The 12,150-nt window shown below is 38.1% G+C and overlaps 1 protein-coding gene across 5 annotated transcripts in view; it reads right to left on the bottom strand.

Annotated features, from left to right (window-relative positions):
• Positions 1–1,039: 1,039 nt before the first annotated feature.
• The window catches only part of CCDC186 (coiled-coil domain containing 186), a 36,483-nt gene continuing 25,372 nt past the window's right edge, over positions 1,040–12,150 (bottom strand). For 4 of the 5 annotated variants that reach the window (XM_075504494.1, XM_075504495.1, XM_075504497.1 and 1 more), the window contains 9 exons: positions 11,906–12,004; positions 11,073–11,159; positions 10,131–10,273; positions 6,886–7,141; positions 6,030–6,219; positions 4,818–4,898; positions 3,549–3,759; positions 2,232–2,451; positions 1,040–1,517 (listed from right to left, as the gene is read on the bottom strand). In XM_075504494.1, the coding sequence (XP_075360609.1) occupies positions 1,434–1,517; positions 2,232–2,451; positions 3,549–3,759; positions 4,818–4,898; positions 6,030–6,219; positions 6,886–7,141; positions 10,131–10,273; positions 11,073–11,159; positions 11,906–12,004 (1,371 nt within the window). In that variant the 3' untranslated portion in view covers positions 1,040–1,433. Of the gene's footprint in view, positions 1,518–2,231; positions 2,452–3,537; positions 3,760–4,817; positions 4,899–6,029; positions 6,220–6,885; positions 7,142–10,130; positions 10,274–11,072; positions 11,160–11,905; positions 12,005–12,150 lie in introns of those variants that run through there. The other variant, XM_075504498.1, reaches the window with a different exon arrangement.

Here is a 12,150-nt window from a genome sequence, read left to right as displayed (position 1 = left end):
ATAGATTCCACCACCCCACCCCCCCTCACCCAAGTATCCTTTCTGATTAAAATAGCTAAGGGATTGCTATTGTAAATGTATGTGAATCTTTTTTCATGATAATAGAAGTTCAAGTATTTAATAAAAACCCAAAGTATATGTTTGCACTGTGATCTGGTCAATTCATTTTGGTCAAAAGGCAACAAATACAGAAATCTATGCATTGATGCATCTATGAGATATTTTAGATCCTGTAAATTACTTATCCTGGAATTAAAATGTGAACATGATGTTGCAACTAACAAGAATCTTGTCACCTTGATACTCTTCCTCCATCAGCCACTGAAGGACTAAGTAAAAGTTCTCAGTTCATGCCATTTTGACCAACTAATTCTTCACAACAGTAAAATTAAGGAGTCGCACAGATTTCTGTGCCACTTTCACAGTCCAACCAATAGATTAAAATCCCATTTAGATATATTTCCCATTTCTTACCATTACTTTCACTGGCTGGTCCAGCCACAGTTAATGAGAAAACTTAGTTAGCTTCCATTTGTTTTTGAAAATAGATTTTCTGATCATCTGAAAACAGATGCAATCATGATGTCTACCTGTACATAGGTAACAATGGGCAGTTAAAACTCCTACTTTCTAGATGCTGTTAGTTATGCACAAGGCCGGAGAACTTTATTAACCAATTATCTGATATCAGACTTCTTTAGATCCATATGTCTAAAGAGCAAGGGTTTACAGGGTTTGAATTGACATTTTTCAATTACACATACTCAACAACTGAATCAGAAAGCTTCTTAATCCCTTAGTTTTACTGTTGTTTCACTTCTTTTGAATAAAGAAACTGACCAGTTGAATGTTAATCTAAAGCAGAAAATATGCAATATCATGGCCACCACTTAAAAACCAAAATTTTGTGACAAAGCATTTTTCCATGCGTATGTCAAAAATGCTTATTCAACCTAATTATCAGAAATAATATGCCAGAAAGGAAATAATGTTTGAAAGCCCTTAAAGCTCAGTAACACTGGATATGTTCAACAGCAACTAAGACATAATTGGTTTTATTTTTTCAAGCTCCATAATTAAGAGACTGATTAATTATACAGTGCAGAAATTAAAATCTCACTGCAACTCACTCAAAACATAGTATGCACCGCAAAGCATCCGCATGTCATTTCAAACAAAAGTTTTAGATAAATGTAGTGTGTAGCAAAACTCAGCAACACCTCAGGCTGGTACTGGGTAGACAGAACCATGTTGATGTCAAACCCTGTAGATCTCTCACGCAAGTAAGCCTGTATGGTTAAAGGCTGTATATGCAAAATACCAGATGCTTGTGCTGGCAGGCAATCACGTTTCAGGAAAAATGTAAAAAACAGTGGTCTGTAGCACCTGCCTTTTTTTGCATCATCACGTTGGTTATTCCATAAAAGTTTTAGTTATGTCTGCTTTATTCTCTGTTCCAGTTCATGCTTGTGTTTAATAAGCCGTTCTATTTCTGTTCCTAGAGTTTGAAGGTTTTCCTTTGGGGAGGGGGAAAAAAGGATAGGGTAAGTTATACAGAGAAAATGAGTCAATCAGCAAAAAATGCACTAATAAGTTAAATTTCCGTTTATGTCAGCAGGTTGATACTTTCAAGTATCCAGAAGAAGCACAAATGATTAGACAGAGTTGGAGAAAACCAAGCTCATTTTAATAAAGGATGCAAAGCTCTCAGCAAGTCTTTTTTTGCAGTTACTAATATTCTACAGGCTGTCTAGAAAGTATAGCGTTCAAGGGGGATGATAATTACAGGAAGAGATCTCCAACTGCTGCAGAACGCTGCAGTCCAGCTGGCAGCCTGCACAACATTTTCCAGCCTGCCGTCCTTCCCTTGCAGCAGACCTGCTGGCCCAATAGCTCAACAGGGTACCCAGCTACTGGCACAGGGCCAGGCATGTAGAGCCCATGCCCCTGGCTCCACTTGACTGGTGGAAGAGCATCGAGAGGCCCTTCCCCGCTGAATGCACAGACAGCCCAGAATTTATTTCCAGAAGCATTCCATACAATGAGGGTCCCAAAACTGAGGTTCAGTGTGGATCATGTTACAGAATTATTTGATAACCCATGCTATCAGCGTCACCAATTCACAGTGAGCTGACTTCCGAAAAGCCTCCTCCTTTTAACAGCATGCATCTCTTCAAAGGCAGTATCTCAGAACCACAAGAACGCGCTGAAGAACTGGCATAGCTACTTACTTTCAATGTAATATTTTTCAGTAATGTATCTTCCAACACAGCCTGCAGCTTCCTGTTTATCTCTAAGGAGAGTTCCAACGTGAGACCACTATCTGCAGGATGAGATGTATATAGAGATGCCATAATCCCGCCCCGTCTACTCAAGTGTACTTTGTTGAAGTCAGAGGCCTCTGATGATAGTGTTCCAGCTTCTTCCCGCAAAATGTAACTCTGAATAATTCTGGGGGGGGAGGAATTAAAAAATCATTATAGCATTACAAGGCAGTGAAAAGTCAGACATTGAAGTAACTGCAGATTCCTGACATAAGAATAATTTCATTTTCAAGCAGTACTGTATTACTGAAAAGGCAGTAAAAATCAGCTCCTGCAATTCCTAGGTCAGAGGAAAACCTGGGATACCACAAGTGCTATAGGAGGTGCTGGTAAGCTGAGTCACTACAGTGTGCAAGGCTTACATATTTAGAAGTATTTTGAAAAAGGAATATTGCTACTGGAGCAAAAAAGGTAGTTAAAAAATGCCCCTCTCTACTCTTCTTTGCTGAAAGACTCCAGACAGGGACTCTTAAGCTTTCTACAGATGAGACAAAAATTACAAAGTCTCTGCTCAAGAGTCTTCACAAGCTGTGATCGTGTTCTAAGAAATGGTACCAGATGGGCATAAATGTATAGGCTCATTAAGCAAGGGCTATACTTAACAGACAACTGTACTTTCCAGAGGAAGGTATATGCCACAATTTCTTCCCCTTTCCAGAGGAAGGTATATGCCACAATTTCTTCTTTTCAGTTATGAAACTGAAGTTTCAGACATCTCCCTGTAAGATGAGATTTCCATCTAAGCGGAATCGTGTCTCACATATTAAATACCAACCACCTTTGGCTCAGTTACATTGTTTGTTTGATATGCATGCCAGACTACCATCTGGAATTATGCAGATTCTCCTTCCAAAACAAACACTTAAAATCAGCACCCTTTTAAGCACATGAAGAGAATGGACTCTTCTGTTAGCCAGTGGCAGCAGTCCACCTCAAATCAGCCACCTGGTGACCATTTTGCTACCAAAACACACTTGCACCATTCTGTTCCCCCTGAAAAATTTTAGTAGTAAACCGATCAGCAATTACTGTAACCGCTGAGGAAAGATAAGGAGAAAAAACCCAAGACTAATCCTACCTTTGAGATCTACTGTCACTGCAATATTTTTATTGTTTTAAATATTTTAATTTAGACAATTACTTGTCTTACGTAAAAATCCAGAATACTTGTCTAATGCACCAGCTCAACACTGAAAAACCATATGAACAGAACTCAGAACATACTTTGTTTTTTTCCTGATTTCCTCCACCAGTTGTTTAATGTGATCCTCCATAAACTCCATCTTTTCATTTTTTCGAGCATGTGCCTTCTGTAGCCTTAGTATTCTTTCAACCAAGACAGACTTGTCCACCTCTGGAAAGCTATCCACAGCTACTGAAGATCCAGTATTCTCAGGTGACCGATCCTCATTGCTGCTGCGCGCATTAAGGGACCCTGCCAATACATCCACATTTGTAAAAGCTCTTTTTGCTTTTATAGCAGGTAAAATGTCTCCATTAGTGCAGTGCATGCATTCATTACATTTCAGCAGATTAGGATATTTTCTTCAGAATGTCAGTTTCCTTTATATGTTAGTGGGTTTTTATATAAACAATCGTTATACCATTTAAATGATACATGCTGAAACAGCAGTGTAGTCCCCTAGCTGGGCATAGTTCCTTTAGCATAACTGTACTTGCTTCAGTAATGCTTATTCCTGCATAAGTACCTTCATATTCATTAATATTACTTTGTACAAGACTGAGCTGATTTTAAAATGTATCTGTTTTGGAGTCCACTAAAATTACAACACTATGAAAACTGTGTACAGACTGACAAAAGCCCTATGTATAAACACTCTGCAGCACTGATCACTTAGAGCTTGAAATATTTTCTTTTCTTTCTGTTCTTCTCTCTAAGTATTTATCTCTCTTATACAGTAAGATTACAGGACACTGACAGAACTAACCAAACTTAAAACCCAAAGATATTAAGGAAGAAAACAGATGTTGTTTTCAGTGCTAAAGATAACCGCTTTACTTCTAACAGGATAGAAAGTAATGAATTTTACACAAATACACTGATGCCTCTAAACATGCTAATTGATTTATCATTTACACAGTTGCAACTGTCAATAGTGCAATTAAACAACATTGGAAGCCACCGCTCATTTTTGTTTTGCCTCTGGCAGCATTTAAGAGGGTCCTCTATAACTGGAGTCCTCTGACCTTCCTCCAAACATAAAAGCAACAAAATAAAAAAGGCAGGCATTGAAAGAGAACCAAAATATATAAACATTAAACTTTAATCTCGTAATAAGAATAAGCACCTACAACTGCATTCAGCCAAGTGCATTTTGGTGCTTAAAGGCTATTTTGTCAGCTTTAATGGGAGGCTGCCCACACACTGCATATGCACAAACCACAGAAAGAGCAAGGCTCATGGCAGCACACCATGGCAACCTTATTAAGATCAAAGGATTGTTTTGGCAGCCCTGCTATGTGCTATATTACCTGATGAACTGGAACGGCTCCCCATGCTGCTGACTTCTTTGTCATAATTACCATTTTCCATCTGATCCAATTTCCTCCGTGCTAAAAGTATAATAAAATTATGGTTACCAACAGGAGATTAAAACCAACAGGAGATTAAAACCCAAAAATCATAGTGTTACACAACATACAAAAACTCTAACCCTCTCTGACCGGCACTAATTTAACATGGCTTGACAACTGAAAGATAATGTAGCAACTAAAAATCTTAGGGGGAAAAAACCCAAAATCAAACAGCCCCCCCTTCCTCTCCCTGCCCCAAACATGAAGCACCTGAATGCAACATCCAGCAAGATCCTTACAGCCTGCAGCAGTTGCCAGTCGAAGGGGCTAATGTCATACATAGGATTAACTAGGAACAATAAGACTTAAATTTGATTTTACTTTTGATTAGGACTGCCATGTAAATAACTACTGAATGACAGAATGGCCACTCTGTTCCAGGATCTCATAACTGTATCACTACTGGGAGCTGAGTGTAGTACCTGTGCCAGAAGCACCACTCATTCAGTAGGGATCAAGAGGGAACGTGCACAGCTGTTTATATATATATACAGATACATGGAACTTGTCTTGCACAATGCCAACAGGATCTCTTCTTTCAAATACATTTCAAACAGATTGGATTATATTCAAATCTTTGCATTCAGAGCATATGCATTATTGGGTATTTAATGATTTCTATCTGTTGACAAAATTAGACATCAGTCTCTCCATATCCATCTTTAAAAACTGAAGTGCTCTGTTTAATAAACCAAAAAATAACTGTCACCAGCAATTCCTGATACAGTCAGCAATTAGGAAGCTTCTAGCAACTTCTGAACATACTCCTACACAGGCCAGGATCCATATATACCCACAGTGACATTTCAGTAGTCACATACATGGTAAGACACACCAAGCTCTTTTGAAATAAATCTTTCATTTTATATCTAAGCCTATTTCAAAAGTTATATTTAAGACTGAAAATTGACACTAAGGCCTGTTTCCTGTAACTGCAGTTTCCCCAAGATCTAACTTGCTCACTCATTCTCATTGTCTTTAGGGACAGGGAGAGCTTGAAGGGCTACACTCAAACAGTGCGCATACACAGACAGGACCCTAGTCTCTACCAGACGCTGCGAAGGGGCTTAAAGATGGGGCTGACTCATTGTATCTGAAAATAATTTCAACCTAGCTGAAGTTGTTTCGTGAGATCTTTCAGGTTTGCTGCATGCTTGCGCTTCTGGGTAACCAGTTCATTTTTCAGTTCATCCACACAGGTCTTCAGCGCTGTTAGTTCTTTCTGCTCTGAAGCTAGCTGAGCCTGTAGCGTCTCAACCTCTAGCTTTCGCTGATCCTCCTCCTTCTGCAACTTGGTGGCCTGAAATAGTAGTTTTATTTTCAGTCACATACAAAAAAATGCCAGCCTAACCATATTGTATGCTTAACAGCCCTAACTCTGCACTTTACTTTCCACCTGCAAATCATTCACATCTTAAATATTTTCAGCTAAACGCTACCACTGCAAATGAATATGCAGCACAGTGCAATGCTGCAGTAAGACTCCTGAACTATCTCCAAAACATCTACATGATAAAGTAGAACCATGCAGAGCTGTACAGTACAGTCACATTACCTTCCATGACACACTAAGTTTATTAAAAATTACATTTATCTCATAGTACAAACAGGACCTAAGAAACAGTTTACAGTATTTAAACTGTAATTTAATTTCAGTTTCACACACAAATTACAATATTTTGATTGTTTCAATGACAGTTGCACAGAGAACAACTCTGTACTTCCAGAAAGACAGAAACAGCAACGCAGTAACACCCGCTCATTCCAGTGCAGTGTGCCTCAGGATTTCTTTCCCCTTAGAAACATGAGGTGTTCATATCCCACTGCTATTATTCTATCAAATTGGCAAGCTCAATGAGAAATTGCGGTCAGGTAAGTAAAGACACAAGGTGGAATTCACGTGCCACATCTTTACCAGTATCAGACATCTTACTAGTGCAAAAAACAAGCTGCACACTATACTCACCAGATCATCTTTAGTCTGTTGAACGCATCCCAGCTGATTCTGCAGCTCTCGTTCACTGTAAGAAAGCTTATCCAACTGGCTCTGTAAGGAATTGTTTTCAGACTGAAGCTGTGCATTCTTACTGGTTAATTTTTCAGTGAATATCAATAGCTCAGATTCTCTTTTCCGACTACCTTCAATGTCCTTCTGGAGATCAGCAATCAGAGAATTGAAACCATCTACTTCTTCCTTTAAAGCACTGATTTCTTGTTCATCTCTGTCAAAACAATTGTATCTTATTAGGGATAAGCTGAGCTTAAAGATAGGAAACCTTACTGAAATAAAAGCATTCAGGTCAAGACCAAATAAGGCAGAGGAACAAATTAATGACCCTAGGGCATTTGTTAGTCACTGGATGGTTTCAAATGCCAAAGGAGTTTTGCAGATTCCATTTCATGACATGCTGCAGTGCTGAAGTGATAGATATCTGTATCCCACAGAAGGATATGCAGTCATTAGCTTCCTCAAGGAAGACCATCTCTCTGTATTCAACTTCATGAGCTTCAGTATAGGGCATAAACAGGACCCTCAAAAACAGATCCTGTAGATAAGAGGAAGGTCTGCAAATCCAACGAAGGTGGTCATTCTGTAAGAGGACTTGTCTTTAAGAGATGGGGAAATACTCCAGTTTTGAGCTTCTCCAGGACAGCAGTATGGTGACTTCTGAAACATCCTTATCCAAGCAGCGCAGTCCGAATCAAAGGACCTGTCTTACTCCACTATCCCTTCCCCAATCCTCTACAAAACAAGTTCTTGTTTCTACTGAAGCACTCCCATTAGGAGACTTTTGATCTATCACTTGCAAACTATTTGAGTGAAAAAGGCTGTATCTTCAGTTATGATCAACATTTTAGAGAAAGTGATTGAAATTAATTCCAAAATTAAATAGCCGTTAAAAAAGTTACAGACTAGAAATGTCCTCCTCTTACTTGTTCTTGCAATATTATTTTACTAGTTGTTCAATCACAGTATTTTCTACACCTTTCTAAAACCTTACATTCCAACATCAGCAGAAAAATCCTCACCTCTCTTTCTCACAGAGAGTGTGTATATTCAAATTTAAAAATAAAATTAAAGTTCTACAAAGCAAGGGCACACATCTCATTTAAATCCCTGTCAGACAGTGTAATTACCAGGAAGCTCAATTCACTTTAAACCAACAACCCCATATCAACATGTTTCACCAAGCAGAGGTGAGGCTCAGACAATCCAAATGATTACTCATTCTGAAAATTAACTATAATTTTGCAAAACTAAGTAACTGAATTCTACTAGAACTCCATTACTATAAATTATATGCTTCCAGCTACCAAAATGAAGAGTTCATGTGGTTAATGACAACAGAAGTTAGCTAGCATTGCACTGCCAAAGGATAACATCAAATGTATTGCACCCTGCCTTTACAGTCTTTTTCAGGCTAATTCCACCTTTCAGAAGACTTAAGACTGAACAACTACAGCACTGATTTTTTTCAGCCATTTATGCTGCAAAATATCTCACCTATAGCTCCCATTTAAAAACCTATGCCAGAAGGCTATGCTTATATTTTACATTTCCAAATATGTTGTTTCATTATGACAGGAGAAATCTCTAGTTAACGGCCAGGGTTGAACCAGCCAAAATTAAATGTTTAGACCATCCTAAAAGAGATCTCTAGCTCATCCTTAAAGTTCTCCAATGAAGGAGACCAGGCAACACTGGAGGTAATCAGTATCCAGCTCAGCCATAAGGTTCTTCCCAGCATTCAACCTAAAATCATCTTTCCTCCAAAACTCTTTATTTTTATCCTTCCTCCAGTGAACAAGGATAGCTGAACATTCCCTTTCTAATAGCCTTTTATACATTTAAGGACGTCTCCCGTCTTCTCTTCCCTAGGCTAAAGAAACCTGCCTCCTCTATTCTTTTCTCCTCAAGAAAACAGGTAAGCTTTTGTGTGAATTAAGATGAAATTCCTTCCATTTGCTTCCAAGAAAATGAAAGGCAGTAAAAGCTTATTTATTCTACCCAACAACAGGAAAAACAGAGGTCAAGATTCCAGGATTTCTCTTTCATAGATGATAACAGGAATTTACTGGTCCAAGTTTTAAATCTCTGGTTGAGATTCCACAACTTTATCAAACATTCTAAGGAGTACTGGAAACATTAAAGTCAGAGAAGTAAAAGACAATATGAAACTTGATGTAGGGATAGTAAGTGTTCCACGGGAAGGATACTTAAAAAAATTTGATCCAAATTGAATAGGAATGAGAGACAGATGTTTTACTGAGAGGAAAAGATACCTGGAAAACACACACTTGTAGTTTCACACTGTGATCACAGTCATTTTAATTCATTTGGCAAGATCCCAAGTGAACAATAAGTGTTATTGATCAAATTGTAAGCTTCGGTTGTCTCTAACAGATTGCAGTTTCCCTAGAAAGGCTGAAGACACAGTGCCAATACAGCTGACCAACAAATGGAAAATGCTTCATTCTCTAAACCCTGAGGAAGGCATGTAATCACTAAAATATTTTTCAATGATAAATAAGAACTGTTTAAAAGTACAGGAGGGACACATGTGTGCTTCTGCTTATCTGACATTTGTCTATCTCCATTTATGCCACACCATTAGAATCAGTGAAGTGGATAGCATTTGTTGTATACTCTAGTCCATATGTACCATATAGAAACACGACTATGTTCAGACACTCCTGAAGTGTATATGAACCCAACTCCTCTGAGATTATTTCTCTCACATTCTTAAATGAGCAAACTTTGACACAGCAGAATGAATTCCAGTCCATTAGAAATATAAGTGCTCCCTACTATCTGAACATAGCATCTGTTAAATATATAAAATTGTTTTTGTTAAATACTTTCATTCATCCATCACAATTTTGAAGCAATCTATCTTTCCAGTTCAGTTGCTTTTCCCCAATCTTGCAATAAAATGAGCACTGGGCAGACACCTAGAAGATGTAACTTCCTACAGAGTATGCCAGAAAGCAAGCACTTCTTATTCTAATAATGAAAGATGTAAGAATTAGACTTATCAGTCTCAATCCCCTCATCTTATAAGAGGCCACCAAGGTTGTCTCCAAAATTAGGACAGGGATTCTCCAAATTACAATATATTTTAAAGCATCAATAATGTCAATAGAACAAACAAACAACTTCCCACATCCCAGATAATCTTTTAAATCATTCCTCAAAGTGCATAGCTGTACCTCTGATGTTGGTCCTGCAGACGATCTACAGTTTTGACTCTGTCCAGCAAATTCTGAATTTCAGTTTTCTGTCTATTAATGATTTCTTTATACTTGGATAACTCATCTTCTGTTCTTAAACGCTCATCCTCTAGGCACTTTACCTAAATAGGGAAGAAAAAAAAATCAGAAACTATTTATTCTCCCAAACTTCAGAGCTGAATTATTCTGATCAAATGTCTAGATTGTTGTACAAAGCTCCTGTGTTATTTTTTGGTGATTCCAAGTATCTTAGAACAATATCCCAAATCTTTCAGATCAAATACAGTCAGAAAAATAAACAGACCAAAAAAAAAAAAAAAACGCCAAAAAAAAATCAAATTAAGTGTGATTAACATTAGTTTTCTCCAAAGATTCAAACTTGCCAGTCTAACGGACAAGGATCCAAAGACATCATCTTTCCCCAGTTACAAAGCCTTATTATGTCTTCCTCCCTTTTTCTAAGGTCCTATTGAGCTAAAACCCTGCTCTGGACAGAGGGACTGGCATGCTAATCTATAGATTGTTCAGAAATTATGGATAGCATATACTCCTTACCAGAGGTCACATGTATGACCTTTACAAAACTAGCTTCACAAGTAGGAAAAGTTTACAAGCATTTTTCATTTTCCAAAGTTACTAAATTTACAAGATGTTTACTAAAGCGTTTCTCACAACTTTTCAGTCAGATGAGCTGCATACCATGAAACAAAACGTTGTACTACGGATCAACTGATACTCCCTAGGAAAGGCTACCCACACTCACAAGTTACATATCCCTTCTACTGTCATGCCAGACAGTCTCTAATCACACTGTTTATTCTGAAAGAAGTAAAAATAAAATTAACAGACTGAATATAGTCTTGTTCCAAAACCCAACGCTATGCCTTTAGCCCCACTGCAATCCAACACAGCACACGTTACCTTTGTTCTCAGTGTTCGAAGCTCATCCATGCCTTCTTTAAATGTTCTCTTCAAGTCTTCCAGTTCTCTTATTTTTGCATGATGCACCTTTTTAAAGAGTGAGAAGCTCCTTGAGAAATCTAAATGGACAGTGGCATCTCCTGGGATGTCAAAAAAATCTAGGCCAATGCAGGCCACAACAGCTGAGAGGACTTAAGGCAAGAACAGGTAGCCTAAAGGTTTGTTTTACTTATTCAAAAAGCAAAACCAAGGGTAAAAGCTGCTTTATTCTCAGAAGAACTGAGAACAAAAGTGAGATTACACACTCTAGTTTTAGGTGTACAAATCTAAGCCACAACAGCCCCTGGGGAAATTTCTAGGCAAACTGAAGATGGTATATGCACATATGAGCTGTGAGCAGGTACTAAATCATTAGAGAATTCACCTTCTGGGCTAGCAAATCTCTACGCAGAACAGAGGCTGTTCCCTGTCTCTCCTTGCCAAATAGCTTAGCAAAATACTGGTCAGAGAAAGGCCTGCCTATCATCTGAATCTGTGCTCTAAATTATAGCAACATTCATGTTTAGAAATGAAAGAGCAGTTATTTCATCCTCATTATATCATCCTCTTCCCATAACTTTGATTTTAAAAAGTGCATCCAAGGTAATAGCTAAAAACATCCTCCAAAAAGCAGGGCTGGATGCAGAAACCCAGGCTGTAGTATTAGGCCAAAAAGAAAAGTGTTTGGCAAAAAGTTGCAAGCAGCTTAAAATAAGATTCTCAAAATTAAAAACTCATGGCATTCTTAACTACTAAGTTGCCAACTGTGTTGTCTCCACACACCACATATTTACCTCCAGGTGATCAGACTTCTCCTGAATTTGTTTCTCTAGTTCTCCTTTAGTTACTCGGAGTTTTGCATCCAATTCATTTGATTTAATTTCTTCTGACTCCTAAAAGGGTTGAAGATATGTAAGTACAGTTTTAGAGTTTTATGTTCCCCCTTCTGGTTTTACGAGCATATAGGCAGCTTTTCACATCACTGAGTCTCTTTTCTGGAGGTACATATCTAATAATTCTGAACATGCCAAGAAAGACC

This window comes from Mycteria americana, chromosome 6 (assembly GCF_035582795.1).
Source record: "Mycteria americana isolate JAX WOST 10 ecotype Jacksonville Zoo and Gardens chromosome 6, USCA_MyAme_1.0, whole genome shotgun sequence".
NCBI lineage: Eukaryota > Metazoa > Chordata > Aves > Ciconiiformes > Ciconiidae > Mycteria > Mycteria americana.
The sequence above is the reverse complement of the archived record's forward strand: the minus strand, read 5'-3'. Positions and strand labels throughout refer to the sequence as shown.